The sequence below is a fragment of the Somniosus microcephalus genome, chromosome 17 (assembly GCF_052327205.1).
Source record: "Somniosus microcephalus isolate GS21.2 chromosome 17, FLI_Smic_1.0, whole genome shotgun sequence".
In the NCBI taxonomy this organism is placed as follows: domain Eukaryota; kingdom Metazoa; phylum Chordata; class Chondrichthyes; order Squaliformes; family Somniosidae; genus Somniosus; species Somniosus microcephalus.
Window position 1 is genome coordinate 35,479,078 of NC_141003.1, and position 21,034 is coordinate 35,500,111.

A 21,034-nucleotide genomic window follows, 5' to 3' on the forward strand; every position below is an offset into this window, starting at 1 on the left:
TAACACCATCTGTCAACCTTTGCTCAGTGGTCGCACTCTTGCCTCTGAACCAGAAGGCTGTGGGTTCAATACCCACTCCTGAGATTTGAGCACATAATCTAGTCTGGCGACTCTGAGCAGTACTGAGGGAGTGCTGCACTGGCAGAGGTGCCGTCTTATGGATGTGATGTTAAATCGAGGCCCAGTGTGGCCTCCCAGGTGGATGTAAAAGATCTTCAGGTACTGACATGAATCAGTCATTCATGAAAGAATGGCTTATGAAATAATACTGAGCGGCCTACGGGCGGCGCTGTCCAGGGAGAGTATAAATACTCGGGCACGGGCCCAGCTTGCGCAGGACATTCTTAACAGGAACTAGTGAAGGACACAACTAGACCACCGTGTTGTAAAACAGTTGATTAAAGCTTTGTTTAACGCTTAGACCAAGTGCCTAGTAGTTTTCTTACGTCAGGTACTATTTAAAGAGCAGGGGAATTCTCCTAGTGTCCTGGCTAATATTTATCCCTCAACCAACACCTAAAACAGAGGATCTGGTCATTTACTTTATTTTATTTTACTGCAGTTTGTGGGACCTTGCTGTGCGCTAATGGGCTGGCAGCTTTCATACATTACAACACCGACTATACTTTAAAAAGTACTTTATTTGGTTATAAAGCGCTTTGGGAGATCTTGAGGTCATGAAAGGCACTTTATCAATGCATTTCTGTCTTTCTTTCCTTATTACGCATTTACACAAGTTGATAAGTTTTTCTCTTTTTAATTTAAAGCAGGGCCTTGTGATGGTTATTGGTCAAGCTGGAGCAATACATTTACACCAAGTCCGTTGGACACAGAAGATCGAGAATCACCAGAGAAACTATGTGGTTCCAATAATACATTTAATAACATTCAGTGCGAAGCCCTTAAATACCCCCATATCTCAATCTCAGAAACAACTGACAATGTGACATGTGATTTACAAGGACTCAAATGCACCCCACCACCTTCTGCTACTAGCCTCATGTGTCTTGACTACAGAATTAGAGTATGTTGTGCAATAAACAGCACACCCAACCCCACAACCACCCCCACAACCACCCCCACACCCAACCCCACAACCACCCCCACAACCACCCCCACACCCACCCCCACAACCACCCCCACAACCACCCCCACAACCACCTCCATAACCACCCCTACAACCACCCCGACAACTACCCCCACATCCACCCCCACAACCACCTCAACAACCACCCCCACAACCACCCCCACAACCACCCACACAGCCACCCCCACAACCACCCCCACCACCACAACCACCCCCACCCACACACCCACCCCTACACCCACCCCCACACCCACATGTCATTGCAACGTGAATGAATCTAAAGTGGTAAGTTTTTGTATAAAATGCATGTCTCAATAGACCAGAATGCAATGTGTTTTGCATAAGCGGAGTTTACAAGTTTGATTCGTAGACTAGTTTTTGTACTTGAATATACTCCCAGAGGGAATAAATATTCCTCCTGCTCAACAAAAACGTTACTTCACAACAGTTTGTAAGAGTTTATTTTTTTCTTGAATTGTTTCCCTCCACATATCAACTCGTCCAAGCTTCAACGTAGGGATGATCATGCATTGCTTTTCTCTGGCTCTTTATGTAACCCATGAGAGACGGTCTTACCCATATCACTTTCAGTTCCCTTTCTGACCATGATTGATTCTGTTTAAAATGATAAAACATGTCTGTGCTGGCTCTCCCCACAGTCCTGTACCTTTCTCTGCTTTATGTAATGGCCTCTACCTCAATAAAAGCTCTCTGCATAAAGACATTTTTCTTAACCTCTCTCCTCACTCTTTTAGTCAATTGCTCTCCTCTTACACTATTTAAAAGCTTCAGCAAGCGGTTGCTCATACATTGCTTTTCTCCTGCTCTTTATGTTGTTCTGCTGTTAAAAAGGGCCATTGTGCTATATCATCAATGAGCCTTCATCAGCTGTTGGTTTCCATTCAAAAATACTTTCCTCAACATCCAACTCCATTAAGTTTATTTTGTTATTGAACCACTGCCCTTTGAGTTGGTTGTAATATTTTTGCTGGTTAATGTTGTTTGGAGTGCTGTCTACAGAGGGCTTTTCACTTAATGGTCACCAAAATGACAGTTCTGAGTGTTTCCAACATCTGTGCAGGAAACTTGGGACTTAGTTGACCAAACGTTGGTAGTGCCATTACCTGCTCACCTATTGTGATAACAAAAATGCTCTTGCATTGAATTTCAGGATGCATCTACACTATGGCCCTGAAATTCCTGGGCTCCAAGGGGATGGAAAGAAAGATTCCTGCTTAGGGCCTGGCAGGAATTTGGGTTGGAACTTGGTTTATCTGGGGTTCTATCCCGTTTACATTGGGCCTTTAAATACCAATGCGGGCCATGGGCAGATCTTCCACCCATCCACCCACCTTATAACAAGGGGATGTGTCATTGGGTGTTGCTGTGCTGTCCCTGGAAATTTCACCCATTCTGCCCCTCTTAGGCCTCACAGGTATCTGAGATTTGGCATAAGTCCTGCTGAGGTCCTTTAGAAGACCCGAACCTTTGAAAGGTCTGCTCACTCCATTGAGAGCAGTTAATCTGCTGGATCCTTGCTGGGCCTCCTCTCTCCTGTAGGAGTGGCACAGATCTGCGCCAACATCCTGACTGGCACTTTGGGGTTGGCATTTTTGCAGATGCAATGCGTTCACCCTGACCATGTAAATGACTCTGGCGCTGCCATTTGGGACATGATCTGTGTCTTGGAGAATGGCAGGAAAGGAGATTTGTTCTCCTGCACTTGCGTCAGCAGAGAGGGCTCTCAGGAATTTCGGGGCCTACAAGCTTGGCAATGATGCAAAGCAGTTAAGGCATCACACGGACTTCAAACTTGTACGGTATACATCAGATATTAATGTCCAAACTAGCTCTGGAGTGAGGTGGAATGAGACTCCTTATCATGGGTGTCTTGTTACAGCTTGTGCAGGTGTCAAGACGTAAAAGCTGCTGCTGACAGTTAGGCATTCTTCCTGAATCCAGTGAACCTCTTTCTCCACTTGCTCCCATGAGCTATGGACATGGAAGTCTGCGATTAGATGGCTGGCTACCTCCCCACCATGTTTGCTGAACTTTGGTTAGGTAAGAGGTTTCTCCTCAGCCCGTAAAGTATCCAGCTTCCTTGCTGCACCTCATGCAGCAGCATGTCCAGGCTTCCTTTCAGTGAAGAACGTGGTTCTCCCAGTTCTTGCAGACATCATCCTTTCACAATAATCAGGTTCCATTATACAATAGCTGTTGTCGTAGCAAATGCGCAGAGAGTGTATTGTGATTATATAAATTAAGTGACCCTGTCACATCTGACTGAGTTGGCAGGCTACTCGAGTTGCAAGGGAGTGCTATGATTACTGCCACTTTTTGTGACAACCAAGGAATTGGTCCTTGGATTCAGGTGAAGTGGGTGAAAATCCCAAATGCTAAAATCAATGTAAAAGGTGGTCCTTGAGTGCGGTGGAATTATTTAATTCTTGTTAGCTAATTTCTGAGACATTATTGTATTAAACTAACATGAGTTACATGAGTACTGTTAAAGCAATCCACATGGTTACTGATCTAATTAACTTTTCTTTAACCCTAGTGCACTGGAACATGGACAGAAGACTGTTCTATTAAAGAATGTGTGAATGGAACTACTGTTACACTAAAAGTCTGCAAACAAGAAAAGCCTGAATGTCCTAATAATTTAAAGCCCATCGAAGTAATAAATGAATGTGGCTGCCAGTCTTGGGAGTGTGGATGTTAGTATCTTTCACCTGTTCAAATGACTATATCATTAGAAATTATTAGTAGCATTAACACTCATTGTTTTGTTTCCCTCATCACAAAAAAACATGCAAACCGTATTTTGTTTACTTTTTTAGGTGAATGTAGTGTATGGGGAGACCAACACTATAGTACCTTCAATGGGCTAGCGTATAAATTCTTCAAGAATTGCACGTACGTTCTTGTGGAAGAACGAGATCCAAAATACAATTTCAGCGTTCTAGTAGATAATTACTTCTGCTTTCCTTCTGTACCCTATTCTTGTCCAAAAGGGCTAATCATTTTTTACAAAGGAGTTGAGATCACTATTTCAACTATTAATAATAACTATGCGGTAAGTATTCTGACTCTTTTATTTATATTATTATTGCCCAACATCTTGCTTACCTCAATTTAATTGGCCAAATGATTGACTAGTTCGATATATCAATAAAACATTTAAAGGGCAATAACTGATTGAATCCAATGCATTGTGCGGTCTGATAATAAACTGCACAGTCTAGGCAGTTACTGGTCTGTGCTGAGCTAGCTAGACTGATGGGGCCACAACAATTGGACCACATATCTCTGGGATAGGGATGGGGAAAAAGCAGCCAGGTTTTCTGCTCACTGTAATCACTGTAGATAAAATGATAAGGAGAAAAGTAAGATGCTCCCTCCCCTACAATGGCTCCCTCGCCCGCGATTGAATCAGCTCCTGATAATAGCACTAAGATTACACACGAAGATGGCTACTTATATTAGAGGGCTACAGGCACCAATGGGATTGCAACTCAAAATGAGTCAGTGCTTTTGGAGTGGGTAGGGGAGAGAATAAAAATGATATATATATATATATATCCCATTAGGGGCATTTGAACAGAGATAACCATCTTATAGTTAACAATGTCCACAATAATCTCCAAAAATGATGAGGCTGTTGCTGGTTTGTGGCATTGATGGTTTGAATAAAATTATGTTTTCAATCTTACAGTTAACGGTTAATGGAAATCAGGAAACCGTTCCCTACATCACAGATGAAATAAGCATTACTGAACTGAACACCAGGAGTGTGCGTATTTATTTTACTGACATTAAAGCAACAATCACTGCTGCTCTGAACAGTTTTAAAATCAGAGTGGCAGAAAGATTTTTCTTCAATAATACCCAAGGACAGTGTGGTATGTGGTTTCATGTTTTCATATTTTGTTGTGTGCCCCTTTATGTTTCATTGCAGAGGTAAAACTGCTGGCGATTTGATGTTTGTCGTGCAATAAGGACAAAGATTGTTCTTTTCTTTCTCTTAGGCTCTTGCACAGATGTTCCTGATGATGATTGCATGAGACCAAATGGGATAATAGAGCATTCTGATTGCTGCCACAAAACTGCATTTGATTGGAAGGTTGATGTCCCCAATAAGCCGTATTGTAAATCAGCTCCTCAAAATCAGCCTTGTACTATTGAACCCACTCCCACGCCATGCTCTCGCACCTCATCTGTATGTGACATCATTTCACAAGAGTATGTAAAGCTTTAAATTGTCATTTAATTTCTTTCAAAATCAGTTTTATATATATGTGTGTGTGTATATATATATCTATCTATATATATATATTGCTCTTCTGTCTGTCTGTCCTCTATACACTCAAAAGTTATAGAGCATACCTACACATGTGTTACATCAAAAGAAAGCTTACGATTCCACAACGGTCACAAGCGTATTTACTTTGCCGTCAGACAAAAATTGTGCCCACGGTATCCAAAAAACAATCAAAATTTCGCTCATTAAATGGGTAAAATTCTGCTCATTAGCTCATTAGCATTGAGTGACGTGAAGGTTGACCAATCGTACAGTCGAGCGACCTGACAGTTGACCAACGGTTGACCAATCGCTGCGTCACGGGGGCGGGTTCATTGCGTGTGCAGGCGGGCCATCCGACAGTTGAGTGTTGAGTGACTTGATGATTGACCAATCCTACAGTTCAGTGACCTGATGGTTGACCAATCGGTGCGTGTGTGGGCGGGCCTTATCATTCTGAACCGAGGTGAGTGTCAGCATCTTGATTCGTAAGTTTATTTTTTTTCCACTTTCTGTACGTGTGGAGGGGATTTTATCCAGCACAAATTCAGTACTTAGGAGCCCAACTAGCTCATTATATTATTTGCGTGTAATAAATGAGTCCAGTATATCAATTTTTTCTCGAGGACTGATGCCTGCAGGCCTCAGGCCTTGAAGCCTGGGCCTCTGTTTGCCAGCCATGCTCGACCTAGGCAATTGTCTTGTGGCAAGCTCCTCCCACCCCTCACACCGCCCCCCCCGTCTCCCCCGTACCCCACCCCCAGTCTCCCCCATCACGTGATGGTTGACCAATCGTTGCTCGCAGCTTTTTCTTTCCCCGCCCGCCTCTCCGTTGCTCCCAGCTTTTTCTTTCCCCGCCGCCGCCCTCCCCTCCCGTTGCTCGCAGTTTTTTCTTCCCCACCCGCCTCTCCGTTGCTCACGCTTGCCGCAGCTTTCCCCCGCCCCCGCGCCAGGGAGGGAGGGAAGGAGCGCGGGGAGGGAGAGGGAGAGAGAGAGAGAGAGAGAGAGAGGGAGGGAGAAAGTGAAAGGGAGGGGAGGGAGGGAGGAGAGGAGGAGGAGGGAGGAAAGAGGGAGGGGGGAGGAGAGAGGGGGAGGAGGGAGGGAGGGAGGGGGGAGAGGGAGGAGAGAGTGAAGAGGGGGAGGGACGATATGAGTGAAGGGGGAGGGAGGGAGAGGGGAGGGAGATTGAAGGGGAGGGAGAGTAGGGAGAGGGAGGGAGAGAGAGGGAGGGAGAGAGGTGGAGGGAGAGGGAGGGAGAGAGAGGGAGGGAGAGAGGGGGAGGGAGAGGCAGGGGGGAGCCAGATCATCCCCACACACCCGGAGGGCGGGGTGGGTGGCTGGGCTCAGCTTAAACTCAGTGTGAAAGAGGAGGAGGAAGCAGGGGATCCGCGGCCTACTGCCTGAACATCAATCCCCAAGCTCAGAGGTTTAGCAAAGTGCAGAGAGACAGAGAGACTGAGATCAGATGGTGTCCAGCGTGGCTGTGCAGAGTCTCCGTCTCCTCCCACAACACACACCCCGCACTCCCCCTCCCCCCTTCCCTCCCCACTCCCCCTCCCCCCTTCCCTCTCCACTACCCCTCCCCCTTTCCCTCCCCACTCCCCTTCCCCCCCACTCCGCCTCCCCCCACCTCCCTCCCCCTTTCCCTCCCCACTCCCCCTTCACCCCCTTCTCCCCCCTTCTCCCCCTTCCCCCCATCTTCCCCTTCCCGCCATCTTCCCCTTCCCCCCTTCTTCCCCTTCCCCCCTACTTCCCCATCCCCCCTTCTTCCCCCCTCTTCCCCTTCTTCCCCCCTTCTTCCCCTTTCCTACCCTCTTCCCCCAGTCGCTCTCTCTCTTCCCCCCAGTCGCTCTCTCTCTTCCCCCCAGTCGCTCTCTCTCTTCCCCCCGGTCGCTCTCTCTCTTCCCCCCGGTCGCTCTCTCTCTTCCCCCCATTCGCTCTCTCTCTTCCCCCCATTCGCTCTCTCTCTTCCCCCAGTCGCACTCTCTCTTCCCCCCAGTCGCACTCTCTCTTCCCCCAGTCGCTCTCTCTCTTCCCCCCCAGTTGCTCTCTCTCTTCCCCCAGTTGCTCTCTCTCTTCCCCCAGCCGCTCTCTCTCTTCCCCCAGTCGCGTTCTCTCTTCCCCAGTCGCTCTCTTCCCCCCAGTCGCTCGCTCTCTTCCCCCCAGTCGCTCGCACTCTTCACCCCAGTCGCTCGCTCTCTTCCCCCCAGTCGCTCGCTCTCTTCCCCCCAGTCGCTCGCACTCTTCACCCCAGTCGCTCTCTCTCTTCCCCCCAGTCGCACTCTCTCTTCCCCCCAGTCGCTCTCTCTCTTCCCCCCAGTCGCTCTCTCTCTTCCCCCAGCCGCTCTCTCTCTTCCCTAAGTCGCTCTCTCTCTTCCCTCAGTCGCTCTCTCTCTTCCCCAAGTTGCTCTCTCTCTTCCCCCAGCCGCTCGCTCTCTTCTCCCAGCCGCTCGCTCTCTTCCCCCAGCCGCTCTCTCTCTTCCCCCAGTCGCTCTCTCGCTTCCCCCAGTCGCTCTCTCTCTTCCCCCAGTCGCTCTCTCTCATCCCCCAGTCGCGCTCTCTCTTCCCCAGTCGCTCTCTCTCTTCCCCCAGTCGGTCTCTCTCTTCCCCCAGTCGCTCTCTCTCTTCCCCCCAGTCGCTCTCTCTCTTCCCCCCAGTCGCTCTCTCTCTTCCCCCCAGTCGCTCTCTCTCTTCCCCCCAGTCGCTCTCTCTCTTCCCCTCCAGTCGCCCTCTCTCTTTCCCGCCAGTCGCTCTCTCTTCCCCCCAGTCGCTCTCTCTCTTCCGCCCAGTCGCACTCTCTCTTCCGCCCAGTCGCTCTCCCTCTCTCTTCCCCCAGTCGCTCTCTCTCTTCCCCCCAGTCGCTCTCTCTCTTCCCCCCAGTCGCTCTCTCTCCTCCCCGCAGTCGCTCTCTCTCTTCCCCCCCAGTCGCCCTCTCTCTTTCCCGCCAGTCGCTCTCTCTTCCCCCCAGTCGCTCTCTCTCTTCCGCCCAGTCGCTCTCTCTCTTCCGCCCAGTCGCTCCCTCTCTCTCTTCCGCCCAGTTGCTCTCTCTCTTCCCCCCCAGTCGCCCTCTCTCTTTCCCGCCAGCCGCTCTCTCTTCCCCCCAGTTGCTCGCTCTCTTCCGCCCAGTCGCTCTCTCTCTTCCGCCCAGTCGCTCTCTCTCCCTCGTCCGCCCAGTCGCTCTCTCTCTTCCCCCGCAGTCGCTCTCTCTATTCCCCCCAGTCGCTCTCTCTCTTCCCCCCAGTCGCTCTCTCTCTTACCCCCAGTCGCTCTCTCTCTTCCCCCAGTCGCGCTCTCTCTTCCCCCCAGTCGCTCTCTCTCTTCCCCAGTCGCTCTCTCTCTTCCCCCCAGTCGCTCTCTCTCTTCCCCCCAGTCGCTCTCTCTCTTCCCCCCAGTCGCTCTCCCTCTTCCCCCCAGTCGCTCTCTCTCTTCCCCCCAGTCGCTCTCTCTCTTCCCCCAGTCGCTCTATCTCTTCCCCCCAGTCGCTCTCTCTCTTCCCCCCAGTCGCTCTCTCTCTTCCTCCCAGTCGCTCTCTCTCTTCCCCCCAGTCGCTCTCTCTCTTCCCCCCAGTCGCTCTCTCTCTTCCCACCAGTCGCTCTCTCTCTTCCCACCAGTCGCTCTCTCTCTTCACCCCAGTCGCTCTCTCTCTTCCCCCCATCCGTCTCTCTCTTCCCCCCAGTCGCTCTCTCTCTTCCCCCCCGTCGCTCTCTCTCTTCCCCCCCGTCGCTCTCTCTCTTCATCCCAGTCGCTGTCTCTCTTCCCCCCAGTCGCTCTCTCTCTTCCCCCAGTCGCTCTCTCTCTTCGCCCCAGTCGCTCTCTCTCTTCCCCCCAGTCGCTCTCTCTCTTCCCCCCATTCGCTCTCCCTCTTCCCCCCAGTCTCTCTCTCTCTTCCCCCCAGTCGCTCTCTCTCTTCCCCCCAGTCGCTCTCTCTCTTCCCCCCAGTCGCTCTCTCTCTTCCCCCCAGTCGATCTCTCTCTTCCCCCCAGTCGCTCTCTCTCTTCCCCCAGTCGCTCTCTCTCTTCCCAACAGTCGCTCTCTCTCTTCCCCCAGTATCTCTCTCTCTTCCCCCAGTCGCTCTCTCTCTTCCCCCCAGTCGCGCTCTCTCTTCCCCCCAGTCGCTCGCGCTCTCTCTTCCCCCCGTTGCTCACTCTCTCTCTTCCCCCCCGTCGCTCGCTCTCTCTCTTCCCCCAGTCTCTCGCGCTCTCTTTTCCGCCCAGTCTCTCGCGCTCTCTCTTCCCCCCAGTCTCTCGCGCTCTCTCTTCCCCCAGTCGCTCGCGCTCTCTCTTCCACCAGTCTCTCGCCCTCTCTCTTCCCCCCAGTCTCTCGCTCTCTCTCTTCCCCCAGTCTCTCGCCCTCTCTCTTCCCCCCAGTCTCTCGCTCTCTCTCTTCCCCCCAGTCGCTCGCTCTCTTCCCGCCAGTCGCTCGCTCTCTTCCCTCTCTTCCCCCCAGTCGCTCTCTCTCTTCCCCCCAGTCGCTCTCTCTCTTCCCCCCAGTCGCTCTCTCTCTTCCCCCCAGTCGCGCTCTCTCTCCCCCCAGTCGCTCGCGCTCTCTCTTCCCCCCAGTCGCTCATGCTCTCTCTTCCCCCCAGTCGCTCGCGCTCTCTCTTCCCCCCCGTCGCTCTCTCTCTCTCTTACCCCCGTCGCTTTCTCTCTCTCTTCCCCCAGTCTCTCGCGCTCTCTCTTCCCCCCAGTCGCTCTCTCTCTTCCTCCCAATCGCTCTCTCTCTTCCCCCCAGTCGCTCTCTCTCTTCCCCCCAGTTGCTCTCTCTCTTCCCCCGAGTCGCGCTCTCTCTGCCCCCAGTCGATCGGGCTCTCTCTTCCCCCCAGTCGCTCGCGCTCTCTCTTCCCCCCAGTCGCTCACGCTCTCTCTTCCCCCCCATCGCTCTCTCTCTCTCTTCCCCCCAGTCGCTCGCGCTCTCTCTTCCCCCAGTCTCTCGCGCTCTCTCTTCCCCCAGTCTCTCGCTCGCTCTCTTCCCCCAGTCTCTCGCTCTCTCTCTTCCCCCCAGTCTCTCGCTCTCTCTCTTCCACCAGTCTCTCACTCTCTTTCTTCCCCCCAGTCTCTTGCTCTCTCTCTTCCCACCAGTCGCTCTCTCTCTTCCCCCCAGTCGCTCTCTCTCTTCCCCCCAGTCGCTCTCTCTCTTCCCCCCAGTCGCTCTCTCTCTTCCCCCCAGTCGCTCTCTCTCTTCCCCCCAGTCGCTCTCTCTCTTCCCCCCAGTCGCTCTCTCTCTTCCCCCAGTCGCTCTCTCTATTCCCCCCAGTCGATCTCTCTCTTCCCCCCAGTCGCTCTCTCTCTTCCCCCAGTCGCTCCGGCTCTTCCCCCCAGCCGCTCTCTCTCTTCCCCCCAGTCGCTCTCTCTCTTCCCCCCCAGTCGCTCTCTCTCTTCTCCCAGTCGCTCTCGCTCCTCCCCCCAGTCGCTCTCTCTCTTCCCCCCAGTCGCTCTCTCTCTTCCCCCCAGTCGCTCTCTCTCTTCCCCCCAGTCGCTCTCTCTCTTCCCCCCAGTCGCTCTATCTCTTCCCCCCAGTCGCTCTCTCTCTTCCCCCCAGTCGCTCTCTCTCTTCCTCCCAGTCCCTCTCTCTCTTCGCCCCAGTCGCTCTCTCTGTTCCCCCCAGTCGCTCTCTCTCTTCCCCCCAGTCGCTCTCTCTCTTCCCCCCAGTCGCTCTCTCTCTTCCCCCCATGTCGCTCTCCCTCTTCCCCCCAGTCGCTCTCTCTCTTCCCCCCAGTCGCTCGCTCTCTTCCCCCCAGTCGCTCGCTCTCTTCCCCCCAGTCGCTCGCTCTCTTCCCCCCAGTCGCTCTCTCGCTTCCCCCCAGTCGCTCTCTCTCTTCCCCCCAGTCGCTCTCTCTCTTCCCCCCAGTCGTTCTCTCTCTTCCCCCCAGTCGTTCTCTCTCTTCCCCCCAGTCGCGCTCTCTCTCCCCCCAGTCGCTCGCGCTCTCTCTTCCCCCCAGTCGCTCGCGCTCTCTCTTCCCCCCAGTCGCTCGCGCTATCTCTTCCCCCCGTCGCTCTCTCTCTCTCTTCCCCCCGTCGCTCGCTCTCTCTCTTCCCCCAGTCTCTCGCGCTCTCTCTTCCCCCCAGTCTCTCGCGCTCTCTCTTCCCCCAGTCTCTCGCTCTCTCTCTTCCCCCAGTCTCTCGCTCTCTCTCTACCCCCCAGTCTCTCGCTCTCTCTCTTCCCCCAGTCTCTCGCTCTCTTTCTTCCCCCCAGTCTCTTGCTCTCTCTCTTCCCCCAGTCGCTCTCTCTCTTCCCCCCAGTCGCTCTCTCTCTTCCCCCCAGTCGCTCTCTCTCTTCCCCCCAGTCGCTCTCTCTCTTCCCCCCAGTCGCTCTCTCTCTTCCCCCCAGTCGCTCTCTCTCTTCCCCCCAGTCGCTCTCTCTCTTCCCCCCAGTCGCTCTCTCTCTTCCCCCCAGTCGCTCTCTCTCTTCCCCCAGTCGCTCTCTCTCTTCCCCCAGTCGCTCTCTCTCTTCCCCCCAGTCGCTCTCTCTCTCCCCCCAGTCGCTCTCTCTCTTCCCCCAGTCGCTCTCTCTCTTCCCCCCAGTCGCGCACTCCCTTCCCCCCAGTCGCTCGCGCTCTCTCTTCCCCCCAGTCGCTCGCGTTCTCTCTTCCCCCCAGTCGCTCGTGCTCTCTCTTCCCCCCGTCGCTCACTCTCTCTCTTCCCCCCCGTCACTCGCTCTCTCTCTTCCCCCAGTCTCTCGCGCTCTCTCTTCCCCCCAGTCTCTCGCGCTCTCTCTTCCCCCCGGTCTCTCGCGCTCTCTCTTCCCCCAGTCGCTCGCGCTCTCTCTTCCACCAGTCTCTCGCTCTCTCTCTTCCCCCAGTCTCTCGCTTTATCTCTTCCCCCAGTCTCTCGCCCTCTCTCTTCCCTCCAGTCTCTCGCTCTCTCTCTTCCCCCCAGTCGCTCGCTCTCTTCCCGCCAGTCGCTCGCTCTCTTCCCCTCAGTCGCTCTCTCTCTTCCCCCCAGTCGCTCACTCTCTTCCCCCCAGTCGCTCTCTCTCTTCCCCCCAGTCGCTCTCTCTCTTCCCCCCAGTCGCGCTCTCTCTCCCACCAGTCGCTCGCGCTCTCTCTTCCCCCCAGTCGCTCGCGCTCTCTCTTCCCCCCAGTCGCTCGCGCTCTCTCTTCCCCCCCGTCGCTCTCTCTCTCTCTTGCCCCCGTCGCTCGCTCTCTCTCTTCCCCAGTCTCTCGCGCTCTCTCTTCCCCCCAGTCTCTCGCGCTCTCTCTTCCCCCAGTCTCTCGCTCTCTCTCTTCCCCCCAGTCTCTCGCTCTCTCTCTTCCCCCCAGTCTCTCGCTCTCTCTCTTCCCCCAGTCTCTCGCTCTCCTTCTTCCCCCCAGTCTCTTGCTCTCTCTCTTCCCCCCAGTCGCTCTCTCTCTTCCCCCCAGTCGCTCTCTCTCTTCCCCCCAGTCGCTCTCTCTCTTCCCCCCAGTCGCTCTCTCTCTTCCCCCCAGTCGCGCTCTCTCTCCCCCCAGTCGCTCGCGCTCTCTCTTCCCCCCAGTCGCTCTCTCTTTCCCCCCAGTCGCTCTCTCTCTTCCCCCCGTCGCTCTCTCTCTTCCCCCCAAGTCGCTCTCTCTCTTCCCCCCAGTCGCTCTCTCTCTTCCCCCCAGTCGCTCACTCTCTTCCCCCGTCGCTCTCTCTCTTCCCCCCGTCGCTCTCTCTCTTCCCCCCAGTCACTCTCTCTCTTCCCCCCAGTCGCTCTCTCTCTTCCCCCCAGTCGCTCTCTCTCTTCCCCCCAGTCGCTCACACTCTTCCCCCCGTCGCTCTCTCTCTTCCCCCCGTCGCTCTCTCTATTCCCCCCAGTCGCTCTCTCTCTTCCCCCCAGTCGCTCTCTCTCTTCCCCCCAGTCGCTCTCTCTCTTCCCCCCGTCGCTCTCTCTCTTCCCCCCAGTCGCTCTCTCTCTTCGCCCCAGTCGCTCTCTCTCTTCCCCCCAGTCGCTCTCTCTCTTCCCCCCCGTCGCTCTCTCTCTTCCCCCCCGTCGCTCTCTCTCTTCACCCCAGTCGCTGTCTCTCTTCCCCCCAGTCGCTCTCTCTCTTCCCCCCAGTCGCTCTCTCTCTTCCCCCCAGTCGCTCTCTCTCTTCCCCCCATTCGCTCTCTCTCTTCCCCCCAGTCGCTCTCTCTCTTCCCCCCAGTCGCTCTCCCTCTTCCCCCCAGTCGCTCTCTCTCTTCCCCCCAGTCGCTCTCTCTCATCCCCCCAGTCGCTCTCTCTCTTCCCCCCAGTCGCTCTCTCTCTTCCCCCCAGTCGCTCTCTCTCTTCCCCCCATTCGCTCTCTCTCTTCCCCCCAGTCGCTCTCTCTTCCCCCCAGTCACTCTCTCTCTTCCCCCCAGTCGCTCTCTCTCTTCCCCCCAGTCGCACTCTCTCTTCGCCCCAGTCGCTCTCTCTCTTCCCCCCAGTCGCTCTCTCTCTTCCCCCCAGTCGCTCTCTCTCTGCCCCCCCGTCGCTCTCTCTCTTCCCCCCCGTCGCTCTCTCTCTTCACCCCAGTCGCTGACTCTCTTCCCCCCAGTCGCTCTCTCTCTTCTCCCCAGTCGCTCTCTCTCTTCCCCCCAGTCGCTCTCTCTCTTCCCCCCAGTCGCTCTCTCTCTTCCCCCCATTCGCTCGCTCTCTTCCCCCCAGTCGCTCTCTCTCTTCCCCCCAGTCGCTCTCCCTCTTCCCCCCAGTCGCTCTCTCTCTTCCCCCCAGTCGCTCTCTCTCTTCCCCCCAGTCGCTCTCTCTCTTCCCCCCAGTCGCTCTCTCTCTTCCCCCCAGTCGCTCTCTCACTTCCCCCCATTCGCTCTCTCTCTTCCCCCCAGTCGCTCTCTCTCTTCCCACAGTCGCTCTCTCTCTTCCCCCCAGTCGCTCTCTCTCTTCCCCCAGTAGCTCTCTCTCTTCCCCCAGTCGCTCTCTCTCTTCCCCCCAGTCGCGCTCTCTCTTCCCCCCAGTCGCTCGCGCTCTCTCTTCCCCCCAGTCGCTCGCGCTCTCTCTTCCCCCCAGTCGCTCGCGCTCTCTCTTCCCCCCGTCGCTCGCTCTCTCTCTTCCCCCCCGTCGCTCGCTCTCTCTCTTCCCCCAGTCTCTCGCGCTCTCTCTTCCCCCCAGTCTCTCGTGCCCTCTCTTCCCCCCAGTCTCTCGCGCTCTCTCTTCCCCCCGTCGCTCGCGCTCTCTCTTCCACCAGTCTCTCGCTCTCTCTCTTCCCCCCAGTCTCTCGCTCTCTCTCTTCCCCCAGTCTCTCGCTCTCTCTCTTCCCCCCAGTCGCTCTCTCTCTTCCCCCCAGTCGCTCTCTCTCTTCCCCCCAGTCGCTCTCTCTCTTCCCCCCAGTCGCTCTCTCTCTTCCCCCAGTCGCTCTCTCTCTTCCCCCAGTCGCTCTCTCTCTTCCCCCCAGTCGCTCTCTCTCTCCCCCCAGTCGCTCTCTCTCTTCCCCCAGTCGCTCTCTCTCTTCCCCCCAGTCGCGCACTCCCTTCCCCCCAGTCGCTCGCGCTCTCTCTTCCCCCCAGTCGCTCGCGTTCTCTCTTCCCCCCAGTCGCTCGTGCTCTCTCTTCCCCCCGTCGCTCACTCTCTCTCTTCCCCCCCGTCACTCGCTCTCTCTCTTCCCCCAGTCTCTCGCGCTCTCTCTTCCCCCCAGTCTCTCGCGCTCTCTCTTCCCCCCGGTCTCTCGCGCTCTCTCTTCCCCCAGTCGCTCGCGCTCTCTCTTCCACCAGTCTCTCGCTCTCTCTCTTCCCCCCAGTCTCTCGCTTTATCTCTTCCCCCAGTCTCTCGCCCTCTCTCTTCCCTCCAGTCTCTCGCTCTCTCTCTTCCCCCCAGTCGCTCGCTCTCTTCCCGCCAGTCGCTCGCTCTCTTCCCCTCAGTCGCTCTCTCTCTTCCCCCCAGTCGCTCACTCTCTTCCCCCCAGTCGCTCTCTCTCTTCCCCCCAGTCGCTCTCTCTCTTCCCCCCAGTCGCGCTCTCTCTCCCACCAGTCGCTCGCGCTCTCTCTTCCCCCCAGTCGCTCGCGCTCTCTCTTCCCCCCAGTCGCTCGCGCTCTCTCTTCCCCCCCGTCGCTCTCTCTCTCTCTTGCCCCCGTCGCTCGCTCTCTCTCTTCCCCAGTCTCTCGCGCTCTCTCTTCCCCCCAGTCTCTCGCGCTCTCTCTTCCCCCAGTCTCTCGCTCTCTCTCTTCCCCCCAGTCTCTCGCTCTCTCTCTTCCCCCCAGTCTCTCGCTCTCTCTCTTCCCCCAGTCTCTCGCTCTCCTTCTTCCCCCCAGTCTCTTGCTCTCTCTCTTCCCCCCAGTCGCTCTCTCTCTTCCCCCCAGTCGCTCTCTCTCTTCCCCCCAGTCGCTCTCTCTCTTCCCCCCAGTCGCTCTCTCTCTTCCCCCCAGTCGCGCTCTCTCTCCCCCCAGTCGCTCGCGCTCTCTCTTCCCCCCAGTCGCTCTCTCTTTCCCCCCAGTCGCTCTCTCTCTTCCCCCCGTCGCTCTCTCTCTTCCCCCCAAGTCGCTCTCTCTCTTCCCCCCAGTCGCTCTCTCTCTTCCCCCCAGTCGCTCACTCTCTTCCCCCGTCGCTCTCTCTCTTCCCCCCGTCGCTCTCTCTCTTCCCCCCAGTCACTCTCTCTCTTCCCCCCAGTCGCTCTCTCTCTTCCCCCCAGTCGCTCTCTCTCTTCCCCCCAGTCGCTCACACTCTTCCCCCCGTCGCTCTCTCTCTTCCCCCCGTCGCTCTCTCTATTCCCCCCAGTCGCTCTCTCTCTTCCCCCCAGTCGCTCTCTCTCTTCCCCCCAGTCGCTCTCTCTCTTCCCCCCGTCGCTCTCTCTCTTCCCCCCAGTCGCTCTCTCTCTTCGCCCCAGTCGCTCTCTCTCTTCCCCCCAGTCGCTCTCTCTCTTCCCCCCAGTCGCTCTCTCTCTTCCCCCCCGTCGCTCTCTCTCTTCCCCCCCGTCGCTCTCTCTCTTCACCCCAGTCGCTGTCTCTCTTCCCCCCAGTCGCTCTCTCTCTTCCCCCCAGTCGCTCTCTCTCTTCCCCCCAGTCGCTCTCTCTCTTCCCCCCAGTCGCTCTCTCTCTTCCCCCCAGTCGCTCTCTCTCTTCCCCCCATTCGCTCTCTCTCTTCCCCCCAGTCGCTCTCTCTCTTCCCCCCAGTCGCTCTCCCTCTTCCCCCCAGTCGCTCTCTCTCTTCCCCCCAGTCGCTCTCTCTCATCCCCCCAGTCGCTCTCTCTCTTCCCCCCAGTCGCTCTCTCTCTTCCCCCCAGTCGCTCTCTCTCTTCCCCCCATTCGCTCTCTCTCTTCCCCCCAGTCGCTCTCTCTTCCCCCCAGTCGCTCTCTCTCTTCCCCCCAGTCGCTCTCTCTCTTCCCCCCAGTCGCACTCTCTCTTCGCCCCAGTCGCTCTCTCTCTTCCCCCCAGTCGCTCTCTCTCTTCCCCCCAGTCGCTCTCTCTCTTCCCCCCCGTCGCTCTCTCTCTTCCCCCCCGTCGCTCTCTCTCTTCACCCCAGTCGCTGACTCTCTTCCCCCCAGTCGCTCTCTCTCTTCTCCCCAGTCGCTCTCTCTCTTCCCCCCAGTCGCTCTCTCTCTTCCCCCCAGTCGCTCTCTCTCTTCCCCCCATTCGCTCGCTCTCTTCCCCCCAGTCGCTCTCTCTCTTCCCCCCAGTCGCTCTCCCTCTTCCCCCCAGTCGCTCTCTCTCTTCCCCCCAGTCGCTCTCTCTCTTCCCCCCAGTCGCTCTCTCTCTTCCCCCCAGTCGCTCTCTCTCTTCCCCCCAGTCGCTCTCTCACTTCCCCCCATTCGCTCTCTCTCTTCCCCCCAGTCGCTCTCTCTCTTCCCACAGTCGCTCTCTCTCTTCCCCCCAGTCGCTCTCTCTCTTCCCCCAGTAGCTCGCGCTCTCTCTTCCCCCCAGTCGCTCGCGCTCTCTCTTCCCCCCAGTCGCTCGCGCTCTCTCTTCCCCCCGTCGCTCGCTCTCTCTCTTCCCCCCCGTCGCTCGCTCTCTCTCTTCCCCCAGTCTCTCGCGCTCTCTCTTCCCCCCAGTCTCTCGTGCCCTCTCTTCCCCCCAGTCTCTCGCGCTCTCTCTTCCCCCCGTCGCTCGCGCTCTCTCTTCCACCAGTCTCTCGCTCTCTCTCTTCCCCCCAGTCTCTCGCTCTCTCTCTTCCCCCAGTCTCTCGCTCTCTCTCTTCCCCCCAGTCTCTCGCTCTCTCTCTTCCCCCCAGTCGCTCGCTCTCTTCCCCCCAGTCGCTCGCTCTCTTCCCCCCAGTCGCTTTCTCTCTTCCCCCCAGTCGCTCTCTCTCTTCCCCCCAATCGCTCTCTCTCTTCCCCCCAATCGTTCTCTCTCTTCCCCCCAGTCGCGCTCTCTCTCCCCCCAGTCGCTCGCGCTCTCTCTTCCCCCCAGTCGCTCGCGCTCTCTCTTCCCCCCAGTCGCTCGCGCTCTCTCTTCCCCCCCGTCGCTCTCTCTCTCTCTTCCCCCCGTCGCTCGCTCTCTCTCTTCCCCCAGTCTCTCGCGCTCTCTCTTCCCCCCAGTCTCTCGCGCTCTCTCTTCCCCCAGTCTCTCACTCTCTCTCTTCCCCCAGTCTCTCGCTCTCTCTCTTCCCCCCAGTCTCTCGCTCTCTCTCTTCCCCCAGTCTCTCGCTCTCTTTCTTACCCCCAGTCTCTTGCTCTCTCTCTTCCCCCCAGTCGCTCTCTCTCTTCCCCCCAGTCGCTCTCTCTCTTCCCCCCAGTCGCTCTCTCTCTTCCCCCCAGTCGCTCTCTCTCTTCCCCCCAGTCGCGCTCTCTCTCCCCCCAGTCGCTCGCGCTCTCTCTTCCCCCCAGTCGCTCGCGCTCTCTCTTCCCCCCAGTCGCTCGCGCTCTCTCTTCCCCCCCGTCGCTCTCTCTCTCTCTTCCCCCCGTCGCTCGCTTTCTCTCTTCCCCCAGTCTCTCGCGCTCTCTCTTCCACCCAGTCTCTCGCGCTCTCTCTTCCCCCAGTCTCTCGCTCTCTCTCTTCCCCCAGTCTCTCGCTCTCTCTCTTCCCCCCAGTCTCTCGCTCTCTCTCTTCCCCCAGTCTCTCGCTCTCTTTCTTCCCCCGTCTCTTGCTCTCTCTCTTCCCCCCAGTCGCTCTCTCTCTTCCCCCCAGTCGCTCTCTCTCTTCCCCCCAGTCGCTCTCTCTCTTCCCCCCAGTCGCTCTCTCTCTTCCCCCCAGTCGCTCTCTCTCTTCCCCCCAGTCGCTCTCTCTGTTCCCCCCAGTCGCTCTCTCTCTTCCCCCCAGTCGCTCTCTCTCTTCCCCCAGTCGCTCTCTCTCTTCCCCCAGTCGCTCTCTCTCTTCCCCCCAGTCGCTCTCTCTCTTCCCCCCAGTCGCTCTCTCTCTTCCCCCGAGTCGCTCTCTCTCTTCCCCCAGTCGCTCCCGCTCTTCCCCCCAGTCGCTCTATCTCTTCCCCCCCGTCGCTCTCTCTCTTCCCCCCGTTGCTCTCTCTCTTCCCCCCAGTCGCTCTCTCTCTTCCCCCCAGTCGCTCTCTCTCTTTCCCCAGTCGCTCTCTCTCTTCCCCCCAGTCGCTCTCTCTCTTCCCCCAGTCGCTCTCTCTCTTCCCCCCAGTCGCTGTCTCTCTTCCCCCCAGTCGCTCTCTCTCTTCCCCGCAGTCGCTCTCTCTCTTCCCCCCAGTCGCTCTCTCTCTTCCTCCCAGTCACTCTCTCTCTTCCCCCAGTCTCTCGCGCTCTCTCTTCCCCCCAGTCTCTCGCGCTCTCTCTTCCCCCAGTCTCTCGCTCTCTCTCTTCCCCCAGTCTCTCGCTCTCTCTCTTCCCCCCAGTCTCTCGCTCTCTCTCTTCCCCCAGTCTCCCGCTCTCTTTCTTCCCCCCAGCCTCTTGCTCTCTCTCTTCCCCCCAGTCGCTCTCTCTCTTCCCCCCAGTCGCTCTCTCTCTTCCCCCCAGTCGCTCTCTCTCTTCCCCCCAGTCGCTCTCTCTCTTCCCCCCAGTCGCGCTCTCTCTCCACCCAGTCGCTCGCGCTCTCTCTTCCCCCCAGTCGCTCGCGCTCTCTCTTCCCCCCAGTCGCTCTCTCTCTTCCCCCCAGTCGCTCTCTCTCTTCCCCCCAGTCGCTCTCTCTCTTCCCCCAGTCGCTCGCGCTCTCTCTTCCACCAGTCTCTCGCTCTCTCTCTTCCCCCCAGTCTCTCGCTCTATCTCTTCCCCCAGTCTCTCGCCCTCTCTCTTCCCTCCAGTCTCTCGCTCTCTCTCTTGCCCCCAGTCGCTCGCTCTCTTCCCGCCAGTCGCTCGCTCTCTTCCCCTCAGTCGCTCTCTCTCTTCCCCCCAGTCGCTCACTCTCTTCCCCCCAGTCGCTCTCTCTCTTCCCCCCAGTCGCTCTCTCTCTTCCCCCCAGTCGCGCTCTCTCTCCCACCAGTCGCTCGCGCTCTCTCTTCCCCCCAGTCGCTCGCGCTCTCTCTTCCCCCCAGTCGCTCGCGCTCTCTCTTCCCCCCAGTCGCTCGCGCTCTCTCTTCCCCCCCGTCGCTCTCTCTCTCTCTTGCCCCCGTCGCTCGCTCTCTCTCTTCCCCAGTCTCTCGCGCTCTCTCTTCCCCCCAGTCTCTCGCGCTCTCTCTTCCCCCAGTCTCTCGCTCTCTCTCTTCCCCCCAGTCTCTCGCTCTCTCTCTTCCCCCCAGTCTCTCGCTCTCTCTCTTCCCCCAGTCTCTCGCTCTCCTTCTTCCCCCCAGTCTCTTGCTCTCTCTCTTCCCCCCAGTCGCTCTCTCTCTTCCCCCCAGTCGCTCTCTCTCTTCCCCCCAGTCGCTCTCTCTCTTCCCCCCAGTCGCTCTCTCTCTTCCCCCCAGTCGCGCTCTCTCTCCCCCCAGTCGCTCGCGCTCTCTCTTCCCCCCAGTCGCTCTCTCTTTCCCCCCAGTCGCTCTCTCTCTTCCCCCCGTCGCTCTCTCTCTTCCCCCCAAGTCGCTCTCTCTCTTCCCCCCAGTCGCTCTCTCTCTTCCCCCCAGTCGCTCACTCTCTTCCCCCGTCGCTCTCTCTCTTCCCCCCGTCGCTCTCTCTCTTCCCCCCAGTCGCTCTCTCTCTTCCCCCCAGTCGCTCTCTCTCTTCCCCCCAGTCGCTCTCTCTCTTCCCCCCAGTCGCTCACACTCTTCCCCCCGTCGCTCTCTCTCTTCCCCCCGTCGCTCTCTCTATTCCCCCCAGTCGCTCTCTCTCTTCCCCCCAGTCGCTCTCTCTCTTCCCCCCAGTCGCTCTCTCTCTTCCCCCCGTCGCTCTCTCTCTTCCCCCCAGTCGCTCTCTCTCTTCGCCCCAGTCGCTCTCTCTCTTCCCCCCAGTCGCTCTCTCTCTTCCCCCCAGTCGCTCTCTCTCTTCCCCCCCGTCGCTCTCTCTCTTCCCCCCCGTCGCTCTCTCTCTTCACCCCAGTCGCTGTCTCTCTTCCCCCCAGTCGCTCTCTCTCTTCCCCCCAGTCGCTCTCTCTCTTCCCCCCAGTCGCTCTCTCTCTTCCCCCCATTCGCTCTCTCTCTTCCCCCCAGTCGCTCTCTCTCTTCCCCCCAGTCGCTCTCCCTCTTCCCCCCAGTCGCTCTCTCTCTTCCCCCCAGTCGCTCTCTCTCATCCCCCCAGTCGCTCGCTCTCTTCCCCCCAGTCTCTCTCTCTCTTCCCCCCAGTCGCTCTCTCTCTTCCCCCCATTCGCTCTCTCTCTTCCCCCCAGTCGCTCTCTCTTCCCCCCAGTCACTCTCTCTCTTCCCCCCAGTCGCTCTCTCTCTTCCCCCCAGTCGCACTCTCTCTTCGCCCCAGTCGCTCTCTCTCTTCCCCCCAGTCGCTCTCTCTCTTCCCCCCAGTCGC

General features: G+C 57.7%; 1 protein-coding gene across 1 annotated transcript in view; it reads left to right on the forward strand.

The window, feature by feature from the left end:
• The window catches only part of LOC147105634 (uncharacterized), a 163,904-nt gene that overhangs the window by 103,738 nt on the left and 39,132 nt on the right, over nt 1-21,034 (forward strand). Inside the window, exons 32-36 of the mRNA XM_086010181.1 lie at nt 1,045-1,372; nt 3,645-3,804; nt 3,928-4,163; nt 4,803-4,989; nt 5,116-5,329. Of these exons, the coding sequence (XP_085866307.1) occupies nt 1,045-1,372; nt 3,645-3,804; nt 3,928-4,163; nt 4,803-4,989; nt 5,116-5,329 (1,125 nt within the window). The remainder of the gene's footprint in view (nt 1-1,044; nt 1,373-3,644; nt 3,805-3,927; nt 4,164-4,802; nt 4,990-5,115; nt 5,330-21,034) is intronic.